General features: G+C 34.6%; 6 protein-coding genes across 17 annotated transcripts; 4 read left to right on the top strand and 2 right to left on the bottom strand.

Moving 5' to 3' along the window:
• Positions 1-1,621: 1,621 nt before the first annotated feature.
• On the top strand, positions 1,622-3,876 carry LOC140806370 (uncharacterized). The gene is made up of 2 exons (XM_073162993.1): positions 1,622-1,888; positions 3,490-3,876. Exons 1-2 carry the CDS (start codon positions 1,692-1,694, stop codon positions 3,725-3,727), a joined length of 435 nt encoding a protein of 144 aa, XP_073019094.1. The 5' UTR covers positions 1,622-1,691; the 3' UTR covers positions 3,728-3,876.
• A 377-nt stretch (positions 3,877-4,253) lies between these two features.
• LOC140806368 (uncharacterized) lies at positions 4,254-4,810 on the bottom strand. The gene has a single exon (XM_073162991.1). The coding sequence runs from the start codon at positions 4,584-4,586 to the stop codon at positions 4,374-4,376; it is 213 nt and encodes a 70-aa protein (XP_073019092.1). The 5' UTR covers positions 4,587-4,810; the 3' UTR covers positions 4,254-4,373.
• A 254-nt stretch (positions 4,811-5,064) lies between these two features.
• On the top strand, positions 5,065-5,490 carry LOC140806369 (uncharacterized). Its single transcript, XM_073162992.1, has one exon. It carries the CDS (start codon positions 5,194-5,196, stop codon positions 5,404-5,406), a length of 213 nt encoding a protein of 70 aa, XP_073019093.1. The 5' UTR covers positions 5,065-5,193; the 3' UTR covers positions 5,407-5,490.
• A 1,671-nt stretch (positions 5,491-7,161) lies between these two features.
• On the top strand, positions 7,162-12,746 carry LOC140806367 (sister chromatid cohesion 1 protein 2-like). 8 transcript variants are annotated; one of them, XM_073162986.1, is made up of 13 exons: positions 7,162-7,463; positions 8,430-8,700; positions 8,824-8,861; positions 8,938-8,981; positions 9,745-9,797; positions 9,871-10,553; positions 10,857-10,968; positions 11,049-11,185; positions 11,314-11,582; positions 12,122-12,158; positions 12,287-12,308; positions 12,393-12,528; positions 12,598-12,746. In XM_073162986.1, exons 1-13 carry the CDS (start codon positions 7,193-7,195, stop codon positions 12,706-12,708), a joined length of 2,184 nt encoding a protein of 727 aa, XP_073019087.1. In that variant the 5' UTR covers positions 7,162-7,192; the 3' UTR covers positions 12,709-12,746. The 8 variants fall into 8 exon arrangements, with proteins under 8 accessions (XP_073019087.1, XP_073019085.1, XP_073019086.1 ...); XM_073162984.1 differs by having other exon boundaries at positions 11,272-11,582; XM_073162985.1 differs by having other exon boundaries at positions 7,163-7,463; positions 11,049-11,206.
• A 1,311-nt stretch (positions 12,747-14,057) lies between these two features.
• On the bottom strand, positions 14,058-16,407 carry LOC140806366 (uncharacterized). Of its 4 annotated transcripts, none has more exons than XM_073162978.1 (4): positions 16,270-16,407; positions 15,675-15,905; positions 15,519-15,605; positions 14,058-14,983 (listed from the first exon to the last, which is right to left on the bottom strand). In XM_073162978.1, exons 2-4 carry the CDS (start codon positions 15,850-15,852, stop codon positions 14,244-14,246), a joined length of 1,005 nt encoding a protein of 334 aa, XP_073019079.1. In that variant the 5' UTR covers positions 15,853-15,905; positions 16,270-16,407; the 3' UTR covers positions 14,058-14,243. The 4 variants fall into 4 exon arrangements, with proteins under 4 accessions (XP_073019079.1, XP_073019080.1, XP_073019081.1 ...); XM_073162979.1 differs by having other exon boundaries at positions 15,675-15,899; XM_073162980.1 differs by lacking the exon at positions 16,270-16,407 and adding an exon at positions 16,044-16,255.
• Positions 16,408-17,053: 646 nt separating this feature from the next.
• On the top strand, positions 17,054-21,394 carry LOC140806363 (cytochrome c1-2, heme protein, mitochondrial-like). Of its 2 annotated transcripts, none has more exons than XM_073162977.1 (8): positions 17,054-17,203; positions 18,196-18,275; positions 18,677-18,864; positions 19,440-19,719; positions 19,807-19,878; positions 20,516-20,632; positions 20,739-20,804; positions 21,043-21,394. In XM_073162977.1, the coding sequence occupies exons 2-8, from the start codon at positions 18,210-18,212 to the stop codon at positions 21,157-21,159; spliced, it is 906 nt and encodes a 301-aa protein (XP_073019078.1). In that variant the 5' UTR covers positions 17,054-17,203; positions 18,196-18,209; the 3' UTR covers positions 21,160-21,394. The 2 variants fall into 2 exon arrangements, with proteins under 2 accessions (XP_073019078.1, XP_073019077.1); XM_073162976.1 differs by having other exon boundaries at positions 18,644-18,864.
• Positions 21,395-21,628: the final 234 nt, after the last annotated feature.

Below are 21,628 nucleotides of genomic sequence, written 5' to 3'. Positions count from 1 at the left end.
TTCATGAAATCCGCAGATCAGTGTTTAACCCGAAAACCACCCACCCCTTGAGTTACACAGCAAGAGGGAGGGAAAGGAGGGTGTCCTACTTACCAACAAACATCAGTAGCAAAAAACTCTGCCTCCAACATCTCTTACACACGACAAAAAGTTCCATACACCTAGCTAACTGAGAAGAAAAATAGGTAAAAAAATCAACGATACCACATATATAAAAATCAAATCAGAAAGCGTCTGTTTAACGACAAGTTCTCTTTCTAAGTTTCTGGCCTCGAAGAAAGGAAAATTGGGTCCAAAACTTCGTCTCGGTGGATTTCCCCCACTTTCATCACGACGGTTGAAATTGGGCCTTCTTGGCCCACTTTCGATTTCAATTCAGGTGGTTGGGCTGATTAGACGTGGGTCAATATTTTCAGGCTTTACTACTAATCGATATTCATTTATAAAAAAAAAAAAAAAAAAGAGTGGATTTTACAAATATAAAAGGAAGCTCCTCTCCAATAAATATTGTACATGAAATGCAAAGTATCGTGGGTAAGAATAGAATGGAATACATTGTTTTCTATAATGTAACCCCCTAACTTGCATATCTTTTCTATTTTTAATTTTTTTTACCCGAGTGATGACGCCTTGTATAAAAATGATGACGTACAATATAACATGAAATACATTGCTTTTAACAAAATCACACTTAACGATTCCAATTCTAATTATAGTTAGTTCATGTATGTTTTTGTAGACACTGTCCTATGTGTTGTTTCTATGTTCATGCGTACATGAAATTTTAATTCGTAATATTTAATTAAAAGTTATTATTGTGAAAATATAAAATTAGAATTTTTTTTTCAAAGAAAATTACTTTAATGTTGTAATCATGAACTCCAATCGGTATTAACTAATAATAAGTAAGAAATAATAATAATAATAATAATAATAATAATAATAAATAAAAAAAAAAAGAGGTGCGTGGAGTCCGCTTTAACTTTAAAAATGGTACGAATATTACGTGTCATGATAATAGTGCAAAATGCGGACAGATAGCGGCTCACATAAAAGCATGCATACAATAAAGCTGAGTCAAGTCATGACCACTCTCGGCTCACTTTTCTAGCTAGTTTACCTCCATCTTTACTTTGGTATCATTGATTATTTACATTATATAATTCTATATAAAGAAGATTTCATTTTCAATGTACAACATTAACACATAGACTTTTTAATTATTAATTTCAATAATTGGTTTTGAATAAATCAATATTCTAAAATGTCTACACCAAACGTTCGATTGATTTTTCAAACATTATAACTGGACCCATATATATTTCCAACATCGATCTCTCTCTCTATATATATGTATATATATACCAGATGATGCTAAACCAACTTGTCTTCAAAACAAATTACTGCAAGTATAAGTTAGCAGTACTTTATTATTCTTAGTTGATCCTACTGTATAATGCGCGCGGAATCAGAATTTATTGTTTCGAAGCAACCAAAACCTCATACGTGCATGAATCTCATGAGATTGCTTGATTCGGTAGCATTACCATTTCCGAAACCCATCTGTATTGCTCTCTTTTATATTTCACAAATCTCCATCTTTATCAAGCCAATTGTGAGGCACCTCAATTAATTAATTTGATTTGTATTATATCGATCGCTCTCTCTTTTTGCTGCTATTACAATATAATATGTCTGATTGGGGTCCGGTGTTCGTAGCGGTGGTGCTGTTCGTGCTGTTGATGCCGGGGCTGCTGATTCAGTTGCCGGGTCGCAGCCGGTTTGTGGAGTTCGGGAACTTCCAAACCAGTGGTGTCTCTGTATTGATACATGCCATTATCTACTTTGCTCTCAGCTGTATCTTCTTGTTAGCTATTGGTGTGCACATGTACATGGGCTAGCTAGCTAGCTAGCTACTATATATGCTTCATTTTCCTGCAGATATTCCTGAATTTGTTTTGGGTTCAATTTCTTTTATTTATTTATTTTTCTTCACGCTCTTTCGATCATGCCAATAAAATGAACTATTCTTTATGTTATAATTTTTTTTTATATAAAAAAAATATTGTATATATAGAACGAACGTTTAGTAAGTTCTAATATAATATATCTACAAATATCCTACGATATTTGAAGATAATTATAAAATTTGCTGCAAAAAAAATTGTTTCCAAAAGAACACTCACACAAAATAAGGAGGATGACAGAGGGAAAAAAATAAATAATTGTATAATAAGAACCATGCAAACTATGAAAGGATCACAAACAGAAAAAAAAAAAAAACAATAAACAATACAATAATTTGAAAAAATTGTAATTTTGATCTTGTATATCGTTTTTTGTTATCAAATTTCACTCTTGTCATGTATATTTCGATTTATTACCATTTTAGTATTTTTTTTAATTTTTACTGTGAGTATGACTATATCAATATGTGTCAGTGCCAGATCAGAAAATGGACTAAATTGTCAAACAAACAAAAAATAGCGAACTACGTCTAATTTTGAGGAAAAAAAATCATTTGACGTGTACATATATTTGGTGTATATAAAGGTAGCTAGACATAATTAAAGATGTACATGAAGAACGATAAACAAGAGAACAAGAAGCAACTCATAGATAATCCTTAAATTCTTGCTAGCAAAAAGGAAAATAAAAAAGAGGATGGAGTTTGAGAATTCCGTAAAGTTAATTTAGACGAATATGAAAAAGTAATCACAATTTTGTTGTTAATAATAAATAAATAAATCGTGTTGCTTGGGGTAACTTTTAATGTCGAAAAATATGTATATAAGGCACTATTTGTTTTACTTTTTCTAAACAGTTTTTTTATTGATTCAAGAAATTAAAAATAAAGAAACATTCTCGTCTTTTCATATAAAGTAGCAATATTTATTTTTATTTGCAATCTCCTTTTCCGAAATTAAATATTATATTGCCACACGACATTTTAACCCATTCAAATTTAAAATAATTTAACATGTAATAATCACGCTACTTCATTTAGACAAAGCCAAGAGCTCTCAAAATAAAAGTGAATAAGACCTTACAGATACCAAAGTTTTTCTACTTTCAAGAGAAATGTTTTTTTTTTTTCAAATTGGATTTATTAGTATAATATATTCATTTTTAGGATAAAGAGAAGAGTAGCCGAAGTAAATAATAAACATATATTTTTTATTACAGTTTTTTTAAATTAAAAAAAACCTTATTTCTTTATAATATTATAATTTGTATTCAAAATTATGTATATCTTTCAAACAATGACCTTTTATTGTATCGTACGATAATACAACTTTTTTTGTACTTATATTACATAAAAAAAACTGATTATCTAAAACATTTACGAATTTTGATCACTGTAATAAAAATTATTTTTAAAAAAGCAAGCATTTATCCCATTTTCCATTATATTCTATGTTTAAAAAAAGGGAAAATTCTGTTTGTCCTTTGCAGTTTGCTCTCTTACGTTCTCGAAAGCGAGCAAAGCCCTTCAATTTTCCATTTCTACCGGAAAATGGCGGACTGGGGACCCGTACTTATCGGAGTTGTGCTCTTCGTGCTGCTGCAACCCGGTCTATTGTTTCAGCTACCTGGCAACAATCGGCAGCTGGAGTTCGGCACCATGAAGACCAACGGCAAGGCAATTGCAGTTCACACACTGATTTTCTTTACTCTGTATGCTATCCTGATCCTCGCTGTACATGTTCACATATATACGGGCTGATCCACCTGTTAGTGTTTCCGCAGGACAAGATCCATGTAATGCTGTATCTGTGACTAATTTTTCCGTTTCAGTTCTGCTGCTACTTTTCTGACTTGTGGATCTCTGTTTTTGTGGGTTTTCTTCAGTTCATGTTAATGTTTCTTTTGCCATTTTTTCTCCTAAATTTCTTGGCGAAATAACTTCTTTCTAGCGGTATTTATTTCTAAAAAAAATTACTTTATTTATGAGAAAACCATTGCTACGGCAGCTTAGTGTGTGCTGACTTGGTTTAGGGTTCGAATTGTTAGGGGTTTAAATTGGAAAGATGGATTCTTGATGCAGTTGTATGGGGAGATTTATTCATGATGTATGAAGGGTACTCTGTTAAAGTGCTACTGATTAAGAATATTATCATATTTCTGAATTGTTAAAAAAGCAAATAATAAGATGACAAAATATCCAGACCATTTGAAGAAGCCACCGAAATTTTAGAATTAATTTATGAAGTTTCACTTGAAAATCTCTTTCCTGCACTGCATGTCAAGAGTAAAAAAAGAAGTTCGATAGAAAAGTGAAACAGGGGAAGGATAACAAGAGGGAGGACTTACTTTGGAATAAGATGTGTTAATTCTTGACATGTTTACGCATATACAACATAAAATTGAAATTAGCCTGAATGTATGTGAACTCCGATGGCAACAATCAAGATGGTGTAAACACAGAAGTACAAAATCGCATGAACCAAGATAGATATGCCACTTGTGTACATGTTGCCAAACTCGATCACCCTAGTCCTTGTCGGAAGTTGGAACAGCAGCCCTGGAGATAGGAGGATGAACATCACCACCGCCACCACCACCGGCCCCCAATCAGAACTCATTATCTCTATACTCTATCTTGCGTTGGTATTTGGTTATAACTCCTGCACACAAAAAAAATGTTATGGGTTATATCTTGTTATTGTGTTGTGTGTGTGTGGTTTAATCTTTGTAAATGGTTCTTGCCAATAAGTAGAGAATTGTTGTATTGGTTTTACTTAACGAGGAAGGGTGCATATGATGGGATGCTAAACTTGAGGGGTAAAGAAAACGTTGGGATTTAAAGGGAGGGAAAGTATATTTTGATAATGGGATTGCTTTTCTGGCAAGTATTCACAAAAGCTTCCAATTATTGAACACATGAATGCCCCTTTTCCCATTGCTTTTCTTGATATTTAAGAAGGTTGAAGATGTATTCTGCTAGTAAAAAAAGAAGGGAAAAGGCTGGTATACGATCCGGCCCTTAGACCCAATGGGTCATTTTCCCAGTTTCAGCACTTACCCATTGTGGCCCAGCTGGAGTTAGACTGGGTATGCCTTCCTGCCGGCTCCAGTGACAAGAAAAATTGGTGACAAACCCAATGTTGCAACATCATTTACATTCTAGACCGATAAATCTCTTATTTCTAGCACTCGAAAACTGGAGAAATCAAGAAATAGGTAAGAGAAATGTCTGTAGATCTTGCACCAGTACTGATAGCAGTAATATTTTTCGTGGTGTTGTCACCGGGACTTCTGTTTCAACTTCCGGGGAAAAGAAGGCCGATCGAATTTACCAACATGCAGACCAGTGGACTCTCCATATTTGTGCATACCATAATCTTCACTGCCATAATCACCATCCTTCTGATTGCCATTGGAGCTAACATCTACGTCGGATAGATTAATCGAACTCGTATCATTTACTCTTCTTCTTTTTTATTTTGTGTTCTCTTTTCAAATTGTTGCCCTGTTTTGTTTCTAGCTACCATCGTGGTTTATTGTTAGAGTATTTATTTTTTTAAGTACACCCACTTCTTGGAGTACCTAAAGCTAGCTTCTTTTGGTTTTTCAGTGTTAAATTACTCCATTCGCAGTAGAAATCATGAAATATTGAGAGAAATTTTCTTGCAAGAGAATTCCATACAAATTGAATTCACAATTAAGAATTCAAAAAGAGTTTCATTTTTGAATGAAGTTACACGATCCAGTTCGTATTATTAGTTGAATTAAAGGCATCAATATCATTCATATATTGTTATATAACAATTGGAATTATCAATGGCTCTTGTCCGTCGAGTTTGCTCCATCCCCGTTTTGACAACTTTAATAACAATTAGTGCAACATGTAAATTGGCCTCTACAAATATATATTTTTGGATCCATTCAAATTTCAGTTCCTAAACTTGGTTAGTGAGCGTGATTGCAGTTTATCAAAGATTATATAATTTATATTACTTAAGTAATAGCAACTCTGCATAAATTATATACATACTATACATTTATCTTGGTATCATAATGCATGGATTATGATCATTATACTTTGGTACATAATTCTGTTCACGTACGGAAATATGAGATTCAGACTCACGTGACAAGTCAAAGTCTTGAAATAATCACTAATGAAACCTCGCATTTAGTAACCCGACTAAAGTAATCGGATTTTCTATATCTTATACGGAGAGTATTTATCCTAGTGTAGTATAATTTTAATTATTGATGTCAATTTATATACAACATTTATATATAAGACTCATATGATCCAATGATCAAAATATAAAGTGAATTACACTGATAAAAATCAGTGATTTTATGTTTCCAAAGTTATGTAAATGGAAAACAACTCATAAATTTTAACCATGTTTATAATTTGTATGTATTAGTGAAATATTGTGATTGTAAATAAAATATGTTCCAGAAAATTAAAACTTATCCCATACTAAAATTAAAAGTGGAAATTTCGATAGTTTGTATCCATTTTTTTTTTTTGTAAAATTGTTTAACATATAAGCATCTGAATTTAAATCGAAATCTAATTTAAATAATTAAATTTGATTTGATTTACAATGCCATGCAAATTATAGCGTTTGAAATTAAATTAGGATTGTTACGAATTATTGCAAAGATAGAATTTATAATTTCTATGATTACCGAAATACATCTTCATAGAAGGGGTTTCTTAGGTTTAGACGAAACAACCCGACCGAATATACAAATAGGAAAACTCGCAACGGTTCTATTTTACAGTAAATTTATTGTAATACGAGTCAACCTGATACATAATTTGAGGGGAAAATATTACTTTTGACATAAAAAATAATCTACATCTATGAATTGAAAAGTCCGAATGTGTTTTGGATAAAAGATACATATCACAAAATTGATTTGTTTAATTTTGTGATAATTACATTGGCATGACACAATATTTACACTCAGTAGATTTTTCTTTTGAAATTCGTAATCTAAAGAGAGTGAGAGCCAAATGCTCGATCTCACATTAAAAGTAGTGAGATTATTACCACACACTGAGACTAAATTTCCAGCTGGAGATTCAATTAAACAAAACTTTTTCTTGAGTACAAAAAACGATAATATACATATTGAACAGTAAATAAATGCATAATAAAATTGAAAGGTGTTTGGTCATAATCGTCATGTTACGACGACTCATCGATTATCGGGAAAAAAAATGGATTCTTCCATTACACACATCACGACTCTTTTGTATTTTAGGCCCGACCGTTTTCTCGTCTCTCTCACACGTACCTCAGCTGGTTTTCCCACTTCCAACGGCCATTTTTACGCTACAAAAAAGAAGAGCTTTCTGGAAAACACTATGTTTTACTCTCGCTTGCTTCTATCAAAGAAGGGATACTTAGGTTTAGTTTGGATAGCAGCTCATTGCCCCAAAAGGCTTAAAAAAGATCAAGTCTGGAAGGCTGAAATTTCTTCTTATGTGGGTCTGCCCCTACTAATCCCTCCTGGCTTCTTGTTCTCTTAAAATTTATGTTCGTCTTTGATTGAAAGTCGCTGACAAAGAGAATTTTTTGTGTTGGGGGAGTTTAAAAATGTGTTCTTTTGCTAGCCCATTTGTTTTTTTTTTAAATTATTGCTGCTAGTTTGTTTTCATGTAGAACTATGTTTCTTTTCCGGCTAGCTTTTAGTTTAATCCATTCTTTTGGAAAAATTTTATATGTTGTTTCGTGATCTTTGGGGATTTGGTGGCCAAGGTTTTATTTTCAGGAGACGTGATGTCGTTCTTTAGGATGTTTTCAGCTCCTTTTTCTAATGTTACGAAGATTTATTTTAGAAAGTTCAGGTTAATGTGTGTGCTGTGTGTTTTAAGGGAAGTGTGTGTGGTATCTAGAATAAAGAAATTTTAGGCAATGGAGGTGATACTCCTGAAAGGCCCACGTCGACTGTCAGTCGAAGCCTCGAGTTTTTGAACAATGAAGAAAATGGTGATGGCTTTGGCCTCCAAGAAATTTGTAAATAGCCAGCCTTATTAATTGTTGATGTTTATATGTTTTTCTTTCTTCCAAATTTATGCTTACCATTCAAAAGGCTATGGTTTTCACTTTCAAGAAGGTCTATGACACCTCTCCTGATTTAGGTTTCTCGGTGAAATGTTCTTTTTAATGCTCAACATGTTGGGGAGCACATATTATATGTGTGGCAACATAATGAAAATGGTCAAACTTATTTGGAAATATCTTGTCTATCATAGTTTTTTTATATGATAGCAAGGTTGTAATGATATTAGGATACACTTATTGCTAGCATATTTCGTCTACTGGACAAGAACTGCCAAATTTGGTTTCTATTTTGCTATGATGACCACGTAAGGATTGTTTCTGGTGTCTAAATTCTTCTTTTGTCACCCAATTGTTTATTTGTTATTATTTTCCTACTATTGTTCTTGCCAGATAAGATTCTAGCTGATGAAGTTCCCATTGTCACTCATAGAATCCTAGCATACCTTCTTTTGGGTGTCGTAAGAATTTACTCGATGAAAGTTGAGTATTTACTTCATGATTGCAATGATGTATTGAACAAACTCTGTGAATTCAACATTGGCAAACGAAAACGTCCAGGCATTGGAGTCTTTCGGACAAACTATCACTCGATCACTATGCCCAAAAAATTTGAACTCGATGAGTTTGACCTGGAAATCTTGGAAGATCGAGATATAACAGGGTGAACTTCTTAACTTTGTTGAGTTTCTTGTGTTGTTACAACGTGTTCTATAAATTATGGTTGTGTCGATTATTTGCATTTGTATATGTTACCAACTTGTGTATGGACCCTATAATTTTGCAGTGGAAACATGAGTTCTTGCGAAGATGTTGTGCTTGCAGGTATTGTACCCTTCGCTATGCACAGTTACGGTAGTTTTTTATTTGGGAATAATTATGGCCTTTTAATACTCGTCAGATGAACAGATAAAAGTGGGTGCTTCTTTGAGCTTGCTCGACAAGGTACATATATGAGTAAAGTTTCTGTTTTTTTCAATTTTCACTTTCCTTTCTCGTTAAATTCATTTTCTTGCTGCCAAGGTTGAGGCTGTGTGGCTTGCAGCTCTTTGTTTGGACATTCATGACTGCAGCACTACTTGCTTTTTTTTTCTTCTTATTTTACAAAAATCGAACAGTCTATGAGATCATGGGATCATCAGTATTCTCTTTGAATTGATTCGAGCTACTACTACTTGGTTGGGTGTTAACCCTTGATTTGAACTTGGGAAATGTGTAATTTTTATTCTGCCTCAAATTCCCAGTTTATGAATCTATCAAATTATTGACGCCTAGTTTCAAAGTATTCCTCCACACTTCTAGGATTTGCGCTTATGTATTGCTCCCCGATTTTTAGTATCTAGACTCTAGAGTTATTTCAATTATAAAATTGGCACTACAGACTTGATGTTGATGGCATGTCAGTATTTCAAGTTGGTACCATAACGCAGGAATCTGAATTAATGATGTTTAAAATTTTCTTCTTGTTGTTGATTTATTTTCTTTAAGTAAAGGAAAAGTAAATTTATCATGATTGGTGGTCAAACTATTGATATCATGCTTGGATTTTTGGTAGCGTTTATTGAATACAGGCAATTTTTTTTTTAAATTGTTGCATGCCTTCATTTTAGGTACCTCTGATGTCGAGGGGTTTTGAGAAACCTTCATTTCTTTTTTAATTTGTTTTGCTGAAAGTGTAACTAGATGTCTTTGGCTGGCTCATTTGCAGGAAAATGTGTCCTTTCCTGAAACTCATTCAACCACTTATACTCCGCCGAGAGAGTCAGTTTATATTATATTGGTTTCTTTTTCCTCCTTAGGAGATCAGAATTTTCATAATTAAGTTGTATTGCAGTGTGTTCTTACCTCCAACTATGGACAACGACAATGATTTATTAATGAACTCATTTCGTGATCCTGGCGACTTTGTGACAAGCGTTGAAAAATTGCGTGAAACCAATTTTCTCTTAGAAGATTTGCTGAATCCTACAGTGTTAAATGGGTCTGAGAAAAAACAATTGCATTATACGCTACCTAATGAGCATCCAAGGACTAATTTTCAGTGGCTGGGTCATGAAATGAAATGTGATTCTGTTGCAACTCCTTCCCATGACATAAGTGATATGGTATCATGTATGGAGAATCTTCAAGAGAATAGGTTTTCTTTAGAAGATCGTTTGGATCCTTTGGTGCTCGATGAGGCTGAGGAAAGACAGATCCATTTTAGGCCATACAACAAGGATCTAAGAACGAATTTCCGAGCGCCAATTCAGTATTCGGAATGTGCCATGATTGCAAAACCCTCCCACACAAAGCCAGGAATCGAAGAAGAGCACGTGGAACATTTGAGGATTGAGTTCAATCTTCAAGAGGATGAACCATGTGCTTTACCCAGATCGATTGATATAGGACAACCTGTTGAAGCTGACAAGAAAAAAAAAGTGGAAGTAATCACCCCAGAAATCAGAAAAAGTCAGAGAAATCAAGAACAAATGAAGCCCACGACCGTTGATGTGACTCCAAACTCAGAACTTTCAGGTGATCTGCTGCATATCAGTTCATACCCATTATTTAGCTTTGCATATATTCAATTTGTTTGGAAAACCGAACTTATTAGTTATGAACTTTGTCTGCCTTAATTTTTTTTTTTATCATTAATGCTCGATAATTCTTGTAGCAAGTAAGGTAATTATGAGCCTGTGATCAGACTTTCGACTATTCTACCAAATTACCAATGTTATATCTCCATCATCAGTTCTTGGATTCTGTTTACAGTTACATTGATAAGATTCGCTTCATTTATATTCTTGTTCGTGAATATATCATCTTTCTTCGAAGCAGAGGTTGACACAGCCGAGGTTGCGACCATTCACACTCCTGCGCCGAAGGAACATGCTAAGAATCTGAAGAAGCGAAAGATTTTGTTGGACCTCACCACTACATTGCCTAGCAAGTATGTGATATCTTCTTTAGTTTTGACTTTTGAAATTTCAGTGCCACTAACATTGCTGAATTTATATTTTTGTATTATAGGGTCTTGAAGAGCTGGATAGATGATCCAAATGACATAGTACATAAAAGAAGAAAAGTCCCCCACACTCTTTTGCATGCTTGGAGAGCTAATAAACTGTGCCATATCCCTCTATGTTTCTTAGATCCTTTGATCCACAGTGAGTTCACCTCGTCATTTGGTATCTCCTGCAAACCCTGATTTAATGCTTTCTTAAATGTAATTTTTGGACAGGTATCCCAACAGATCATGGTCCTATTCATAACAAAGATGATGACACCTACACAGGACCAATTACTGATGTAGTGAGCGAAGATAATGTCAACTCCGGCAGTATAATTGGGATTCAAGAACAGATTCAGGATGAAAGATCTCCTCTCACACCGGTGTCTCGCGAACAAACTCCAATTGCTCCTGGAACACCCGTTGCTCATTTGAACAATTTGAGATCACATGAGATCAGAGCAGTCGCCGATTCAGATATCTTGGAGCCCACAAGTTCACGTGAAAGCTTGGAACAACAGCCATTGGAATTTATTATTGCTTTCCCGGATGAGGTGTGATATTTTTTATCTGATGAGATGATTTTTATTTTTTACCCACGAACATACTGACTGGTATTAGGATGTCATCTTCTCACAAATTGTCATTGATGTTGAAGTGAGTTGATGTAGAGGGTATAAGGGTGCAACAAATTGATCGAATTTAATTGAGCTGACTTTGAAATTTTAACAATTAAATATTTTGAGCTTGAGTTTAGCTGAAATAAAAAGTTCTGCTCATTTGGTCCGAGCTTAATTTTTGAGCTCCATTAATGAAAGCCTGGAATATGGCCTGTGGACTTGTTTAGTTTTAAATATATAGATGAAATATTAATGAATATATCAAAGCTTGCAATTTATCGAACAAAATTATTTAGGCTTGAATATAGTTTGAACATCTTTTAACATGTTCAAGATCTCCTTGAGATCGAGAGTAAGAAAACTAGTTTTACATTATTTAAATTCTAGAAAGTTTTTGCTCCAAGGAATGTTCACCTTTTAAAAATGTTTGTTGACTTTTAAGAACCAGCTAATATATGTTTGTATATTATCAGGAAAGGAATTCATATGAAGGAGATTACCTGGAAAACGGTTAGTATACTTTCATGTGCGTATAGATGCTGTAAATGCAACTAGAATACCAGTTCAACGGTGATTAACTTCTTTGTTTCCTGTTGCTATGACTCCATCAACTATATTCCAACTGCGCGCACATGCAGACGTGTATTCTGCAATAACAAGGTACTATATAAACTTCTCCCTTCTCATAGCAAATATTGTGAAGCATATGGAAGATAATTTTTATCAATTCCATTTCCTCTACAGAGCAGTGGGAATATTTCTGTACAAGAACTTCCACTACAAGAAGAGGCGGGAAGAGGAGGATGAAGTATTGAACTTGACCCATTTACTGAGAGGAAAAGCGAAGAAAAATAGTGCAAGACTATTCTACGAGATATTGGTATTACACTATAACCCTTACTAATTTTCAGCCGATCATTTGAGACGAGGAAATCGCGTATTTTTGCAGGTTTTGAAAACGGGGGACTGTATAAATGTGAGGCAGGACAAGGCGTACGATGATATTATGCTGCAGGAGGTTCCCAAGCTGAAGCAGATTGCAGAAACTAATGTGGTATAGCATTAGAAACATTGGTTTTGATTATGTTTAGTTGCATATCTGTTGTATAAAAAAGTTGGAACATTTTTTTGCATCTGTAAAAGTACAAAAGGCATGTGTTCGATGGTTCCAATCCAGAAAACGGATACATGAACAAGGAAAGTTTCAGCGAAGCGCGAATTGCTTGAAATTAAGTCCTTTTTTCTTGTGTGAGAATTTATGTTTGAAATTTAATTAACATTATTGTTAGAATATATCGTTTACGACGACATTATTGTTATTTGATAATAATAATAATAATAATAATAATAATAATAATAATAATAATAATCTTTTGATTTGTGTAGTATTTTTTTATGTCTAAACTTATAATTTTCTCCATTATATTTTATTTGAAAGAACGACACCTATGTTGAAATCCACGATTGATATTGAAATTTCTGAACTTTGATATATAGTGATTTGTAATTTACTTGATATATACTGATTTGTTAAAAAATCAGACAAAAATATGTCAAAAGTCTACCGTGAAATCGGATGAAGTTGATGAAGTCGGCTACTGTCTTCGAATAATTAGATGTTTTGCAGCAACTCAATTTTTTTATGTGAATTTTTTTTGAATAGATAATCCACTTTCTTTTTAATATATAGTAGATGTGTATATTATCAAACGAGAGTCGTGAACATATATCAGAAATACAAGCAGTGGATAGATAAGTCCATCTTACGTGATCAAACATAGAAGCAACGACTTTTGCTGGAGTGTGGGCTGCCTGATTCGTCGATCTCAACTACAATTAGGTAAATTCGAAGATAATTTTGCCAAAACTTGATTAATCCGATCTTGAATCATCATTTAAAAATAAACATCTGAATTAATTCGAAATCTTTTAAAATAATTTTATTTGGATTAACAATGCAATAAAAACTCTGGCATTTAAAGTAAAATTTGAATTTACAATAGGGAAAATTTAAAATATATATAAATTCTATTAAGGTGTAACTTTTGATTAATTAACACTGAAAAACTTATTCTACTATCCTAATCAGTATTTATTTCAACATCTCAAAATATCATTTAAATTTGTAGAATTTAATTTTAATTGACAATAATTGTTTTTTCCAATTTTAAGTTTCCGCAAAGTTTTTCATAGTCAGCTGCAAAATAATTCAAGGTCGCAACGGGAATCATATAACTATTACCTCCTTTGTATATATGTTTGTATAAGAAATTTCATTTCAAGTGTACATCGTAATTCATTATATTACAACACAAAGTCAAAAATCATTCGACATGTGGACTGTCTTTTACTATTTTTTTAAAAAACATATTATTGTAACAATTAATATCAGGGAATTTGAGATGTTCATGACTGTAATAGCTGCTAGCAGCACGGTTCCGAGTCAACTGATCACACTCCAAAATCACTCAAAATGGGTCAATCCCTAAGGAATCTATACAATCTTAAAAGGAATTGAGAATTTTCAAAATTGAGCAAGAAAAACAAAGAACTGGTGAAGAAGCCACACAAGAATGCACAAGAAATTGAACCTGCCTACAAAATATTTGGAAGCTGAAAATCTAATCTCTGCTGCAGCTCTTTGATCTTCATCGAGAGCTCAGATTTCTGCTCCTTATAGCTTTGCAACAAGTAGTCTTTTCCTTCAATCACTTCCTTCAACTCACTAACTTCCCCCTTCAAAAGTTCAATCCTTTCTCCATCCCCTCTGGTTTTCTCTAGCAAATCCGATTTTTTTTCAACTTCCTGGAATCCATTTGTATGACCATTCTTCCACTCAGCTGGCCAAGTGGGAACAGTTGGGGACTTCTCACCAGAGCTGATGTGTCCAACGCAATGATCTGCAATTGCCTTTCTTAATCGCTGGATTTCCCTATCCGAATCAAACAAATCCCTGTTCGCAGCATCCAGCAAAGATTGAAGATGGGAACAATGTGAAAGCTGCACGCTATGGGAGTTTTGTAGTTCAGCAATTTGATCCTGCATTTCAAGTATCATATCATCTCTTCTCTTCAATTGTTGTCTCAACTTTTGTATGACTTCCCGCTTGTTGAAAATGTTGGAACCAGATTCGGAAACACAAGGTGAGTCAGAGCTATTCGACTGGTGGAAAGGCTTTTGGGGTAGCTCGAGGCGGTCAGGAGAAGATGACCACATTACACCATTCTCTTCATTGAACTCAGAGGTCGGAACAGTCACAAGGGGCAGAGACATTTCAGGTTCTGACATCATTCGGCCATCGCTATTCTGTTTGACTTCCACCACGTTCCTCGTTCCTGTTCATGTAACACATATTTAGAAGATAAATATTTACATATAGTAACAAAAAAAAAAATCATATGAAAATACAGCAATTTTGAAACAAGCAAACACTGAATTAATTGAAATGAGATCATCAACGTGATTGGCACACCGCATTCATCATGTGTGTATAGAAAAGGACCTGAATTCGATAGTTTGAGTCGTTAAGAAAGTTTGCCACAAAATCACTTCTTTTTTTTAATATCTCTACCCACTGCTGCCACGTGTCCCACTTGCAACAACTGGCAAATCGACAACCATCGCTGGAAGCTGGTGTTTATATGAGCAGTTAAAATAAATTCTCTCCATTCTATTTTCACTCCATAACTTAAGTTTTTAAAAATTAAAGTAATAACCATGGAAACAATTATGATCACACATACAAAGAACCAACAATTTTTTTTAATATAAAAAACGATATACTATATTAACAAGGGAGGGCTATGCGAAGTTTGATAACTAAGTAAAATGATATGGATATTATGTGAGTAGGACTAAAGTTGTAACAACCATGTTCTTCATCTTGACGAAAACAAAAGGCATCTGAGTGCATGGGGAAGTTTGCTGACTTCTTCCAATCCATAGTTTTTCTATTTCCTGCATTAGAAGCAACTGTCATAAAGTAAACTCATATTATCCTGAAAAAGACAAGATAACTTACGGAACCTTTAAAAGTTTGGCTTCTAGTCACTGTTTGTTTCGTATCAAGAAACTGCTTAAGTTTGAACCCCAGGCGGATTGATAATGTACTCAGCAACGCACCCCCGGCCACAAGGATCCAGTTTGGGCCCCCTTCCTGGAGATTTCTAGGCCTCCTATGTGCCTCAGCGAGTTTTGGCTTCATCTTGATAGCTATTCAAGCGAGATAACAAAATCCTTTGACGCATCCACCTAGCACTGAATATGTACATAAACACATTAAAGCCACGACACATGAAGACAAATGGCACACTCTGCCCACATGCTATTAAGAAAGGTTTAAATGCAGAGATTGAATCTTAATGGTAAACCACTCATAGTCGACTTTTCTCCTACCAATCAGTTGAATGGATCGTTTAGTTTATGATATTTTTAATGCATTGCAAAAATTTAAGCACGGATGTATCTTGTATGGAAAAATCGCCTGAGATTCGTTATAAGAGAACACGTCAAGCTGTTCCCTGGGTAGGGAGGATTTCTTTCAGTGTCAAATTTATCAGTTTACCAGAATTCAAATATCAAATTGAGCAAGTAAATTAGACGGCCGAGATGAATTTCATACCTCGAACATAAGGTGCTACAAAACGCCGATTATCACGACGGAACGGCTGTTTATCGCCGGGACGGCACGTATTGCCTGCAATCGGATCCTAAAACCCTAATTTTCGTGGAAGAAGAAAGCATGCCAGCGCCTGAGAGAGAGAATAAAATCAGTAATACAAATAATATTTTAAAAGTAAAGCTGACACGTGTTAGTAAAATAATAATGTATTAGATTTTGTTTGGATAATTAATTTCTGCAAAATTATTTTGAAAACAAGTGTGTATTTGTTCAGTTGAGACAATTATTTTAGAAAATAATTTTAAAATTAAAAATAAATAAGAAGATGTTTAGATTTTGGACAACTATTCTACATAAAAGATACAAGAAGATTTCAATGAATTTGGCAAATAAATAAATACCCAATCGAACGACAAATTAATATAATATAATGGAAATGAAGGAAATGAATTGAATCACCCAAACCAAAATTGCTGACGTCGAACCAATCTGTTTTTGCTTGTCTACCATATACACTCATGAAAAAATCTAGTGAGGAATTACAAACTATTTCTTCATCTTCTTCTTTTTTTTATTTTTTTTTTATTTTCTGCTTCCAAAAAACTTATCATTTATTCGAACATATACGCAATACGTGTACACAAAAATATACAAAAGAAGAATTGGAGCTGAGATGAAATGGGCTCTGTTTCAAAAGGTATTGAAGCCCATTTATTGTCTAAACCTACCCATTACAAAGCCCAGCCCGTTCCAACGGTGGAACAAAAAAGTGTTTTGGTTCCTTTTTTTTTCCCGAACGCAGAAAAAATCTCCCATCAACAAATCGTTTGTCAATCTCTGTGGACCATTCCCATTCCCATTCCCATTCCCATTTATTCATTGATCTCCCTACTCTCGCCGGCTCGCCGCCGACAGGTTTTTCCGTTATTTACAGGTTAGTTTTCTACTCCTTTCGATCTGTGTGAGTTTGCACAAACGTAATCGTCTTTGTATTTTGTTCTTGATGAGTGTCGTTCTTGTTGGAAATTGTGGTTTTTGTTTTTCAGCTCATAGGAAGTTATGGAAATGTTTTCGGACACATGAAAAATCTTGCGGTGGATTTGTGTTGAAAGCTGGAAGTTGGATACGTTAGGATTCATTCTGTAGCCCAGCTTCTGCAACATCACCCAATCAATGATATCATTGTAGAAAGTCATTGCAAATGTCCTTGTGATAATCAAGAGGATCATCAACTTTGTAATCTTTCATCTAATTTTTTCAAAAAAGGTTTCTTTCAATGCACTTGCTTTTCAAATTAGAGAAGAAGAGTTGATTTAAAAATCACTTGGTCTAGTATGTGTTCTATGTCAGGCTTCAGCTAAGTGAATCAAGAAAGATGAAGGCTTGAATTGTTTTTAAAAGTAAAGATGGGCCCCAGTTTGAAAATTGACCTGCAATATTTGTGAAGACAGTGAATTATCATCATGTACTTAGATAGGATACTGATTACCTGTATTTGACGAACAGTACATCATGTACTTAGATAGGATACTGATTACCTGTATTTGACGAACAGTATCCTCTGTCAATTTTTGTTCTCAACTGAGAATTTATGAAATACTTGAGGGTGCTCTCACAAAAACATATCTCTGATTTTTTGAAAAAAATGGATATTCCATCTGAAACAGTTAGATATTTCCGATTTATTGTTGATTTTATAAACGTGGGTTGTGGATTTTGGTTGATGACTGCTTACTGTTTGTATCTGCTCTCCAAGTTTGATATGGGCTAAGATGCTGCTCATTTTCCCTAGTATGTAATTGCAAAAGTAATACTTTCCCTTCCTTTGTGTAATGGTTCTTGAATGTTCAGTTGCTGTCGATTAGTTGGAGTTTGTTTACCTTGTATTGGATTTTTTACCCTTGTTGGTCATTTCTCTATAAACAGAGTGCTGATTTAAGATGTTTGGAGGTAGTGCGCTTTGTCGGTTGCTGAGTGAGAGACTTCAGTCACAAGCTACTATAAAGGTTCTATTCTTTTTGTTCTTTTTGAATTTCTCTTTGATTTTCCATGTGATTAATAATGATTGAGTTTATGCTTTGTAAACTTTGTGCGTGTAGATAAAACAACATGGAATGGGAGCATATTAGATGTTTTTTATTATTGTGATCCCCACTAAAGAGTAGCATTTTAGTCTTGTACCTGTTAATCTCCAGAATATCATTTTGCTATTTTTCCAATTGAGTAAATGAGTTTCTGCTTTTGTAATGTGTGAATGAAAAAGCATCACGTGGTTTACTTATTGACCAAAACTTGAAGCATTGGAGTCGCTAAAAAAATTTGTTTCGAGGAAGAAAATATTGGAGTACCACTGATTTATTGTTTCTTCTTTCAGCCATCTCCTGTTTTATCATCTCTTATTTCCAAGAAAGTGCATGAAGAAATTGGATCCGCTACCTCAAAGTACTTGAGAGCTGTAGCCCTCTTTGGAGCAGGTGTATCAGGGCTGTTAAGTTTTGCGACAATGTCATCTTGTGACGAGGCTGAGCACGGTTTGGAACCCCCTAACTATCCCTGGCCCCATAAGGGCATCCTGAGTTCATATGACCATGCCTCGTGAGTTCTTCATTAGCTCTCTAATATCTTCTAAATGTGTTCTTTTATATGGCAATGCTTCATCTGCTTCTGTTAGCTTAGTAGTATCATCTAGAGGCTAATCAATCTTCAGAACCATATTAAGCTTTGTCGTAAGGTTCCACTCAATTGCAGCTTTGTCAGGAGTAATTGTCGTGGATTTAGTTCTATTCACTTATCTAATATGTTTCATGTGTTGTTTATCTTATGCCGCTCTTCGTAGACTACCAGGTATTAAATACTTTTATAATCATGAAAATATCTTCATCAGCTGTATTATCTGTAATTTTCCATGTGATAGTCTATTCTGTCTTGGCATTGGGAAGTTGTGCATCAATATTTTTATATTACAAGATTCTGAAATCATTTTGAGATAGCTGTCTCCAGGAAATATGTATTCTTCTTTGATGATTCATTGTCCGGATTTTCCCTTTCCATACATTCAGTATTGCTTTTCATGTTATATTGAAGAATTGCTTGAATTATTTATCTTGAATGAACGAGCTCTAAAGTTCTCCTTCACATCTTGTTCTCAATTGTTGATCAATTTTAAACAGGATTCGTCGTGGTCACCAGGTTTATCAACAAGTCTGTGCTTCCTGCCATTCCATGTCATTAATATCATACCGTGACTTGGTCGGTGTGGCTTATACAGAGGAGGAAACTAAGTCCATGGCAGCTGAAATTGAGGTAGTGGATGGACCTAATGATGAGGGAGAGATGTTTACTCGTCCTGGAAAACTCAGCGATCGTTTTCCTCAGCCATATGCAAATGAACAAGCAGCTAGGTTTGCCAATGGAGGGGCCTATCCTCCAGATTTAAGTCTAATTACCAAAGTATTTCCCGCCTCTGACTTCCAATATTTTACTCAAAATTCCTTTCTACCATCTCTCTCAGCTAACTTACAACCTTTGAATTATTAGGCTCGTCACGATGGTCAAAATTATGCCTTTGCACTTCTTACCGGGTATCGTGATCCTCCTGCTGGTGTTTCAGTAAGTCTCACTCTTTCGATTATGCATTAGGATTGCCTCTTGGCCGATATTCTCTAAGGTTTGTGCTCAGACGAGAGGATTTGATTTGGGGAGAGATTTGAAATAAGGTCAAATCCTTCATAATCAACAATGCATCTACATTGATTAACAAGGGATGCATTCGTAATATACCCAACATATATTTAACAAAGCAATTAAATGGATTTAGATTCATGAATTTGAAATTCATAGCTTCAAATCATTTCATCCTAAAAAAGCACCGATATTTGATTATTTCACAACCGAGAGTTGGACCAATGGATATAAGACTTCAATCTTGATGTGGTTGCTTGTGGTCAAGTGGGTGGGACATGTCACTTTATTCAGCAGAAAGTTTGAAGTGGGACAGTCATTTATGTTTTGAGCATTGTTTCTTTCAAAATTTCACTATTTTTTAGATATTCAGTTCTTCTGGTCTTCAATTTGTATGTGCCTTGATCTGATCCCTGAACTAAGCGTGCAGTTATTAGCTAAATTTGCAGATGATTTCCTTTCTATCAGTGTCGCCTTTCTAAGCTTTCTTCTGCTTTTTTTCTTTTAATTCTAGATTGCATCTTTGTTTGTTGATATTCTAAGTTGTTATATTTTCCTCATCTAGATTCGTGAAGGACTGCATTATAATCCTTACTTCCCTGGGGGAGCTATCGCTATGCCTAAAATGCTTAATGATGGTGCTCTGGAGTATGAAGACGGTACCCCTGCAACAGAAGCTCAGGTGAGTTCGCTAGTCGATTCTTCATTTTTTACTTTGTACACGCGTCAATTTTTAGGACGCATTGCCTATAGTTATGATCTGAGTTATCTTCTACCTGTCTTTGTAGATGGGAAAAGATGTTGTGACATTTTTATCCTGGGCCGCGGAGCCTGAAATGGAAGAGAGAAAACTGGTAGGTGATCACTCATATGTCGAACCTAAGGTTATGTTTGAATGGAGTGGTTTGGATTTGACGTAATTTAAAACATTAAGTAAAATAAAAGAAATTTCAAATTCATTAAATTCTAAAGCGCCCTTGTATATGATGGAAATCGAGAATTTGAAAAATCATCCTTCATTCGAAACATAACATAAGCTTTTCTATTTTCTTTTCATTTTGCGCGCCGAACATTGCTATATTACCATTGCAGATGGGATTCAAATGGATATTTGTTCTATCGCTTGCACTTCTTCAAGCTGGTTACTACAGGCGGTTGAAGTGGTCCGTCCTCAAATCTCGAAAGCTGGTTCTTGATGTTGTCAACTAGACTCTTCTCCGCCCATTTTGCCTTGAGAATCTGAGATCAGCTAATAATTATGCTTTGTCACGTGCTAGTTTCATCTTCTGTGGTAAACGAGATTGCAAAGTGTAGTGCCCGAGAATAAAAGGGTATATCCTTATTTAACGCGTGGTTCCTTACGTAATAATGTACAAGATGATGCTCATTCTTTGGAGTTTTGGATTGGACGATGAATGCTACTTGCATGGAGACTTTCTTGGTTTTTTTCCGAATTATATATAGTATATTTGTTGACTTGACTTGAATGGTGTAATTCCATGATAAACACAGAGCCGTTAGTATTTTGTGTCTTGCCCACATTTCACCGTGTTATAACGTGATTGAGGCCTTCGTAAAATTTGGATATCATAATTGACAAAAGGGATCGGGGGAATGGAATAATCTAGGGCATGTTTTCAAGGAAAATCAAACGCTCTATTGGCTAGCAAATGCGTTT

Source organism: Primulina eburnea, chromosome 11 (genome assembly GCF_022965805.1).
Source record: "Primulina eburnea isolate SZY01 chromosome 11, ASM2296580v1, whole genome shotgun sequence".
Lineage (NCBI taxonomy): Eukaryota > Viridiplantae > Streptophyta > Magnoliopsida > Lamiales > Gesneriaceae > Primulina > Primulina eburnea.
This window is presented reverse-complemented; position numbering and strand designations above follow the sequence as displayed.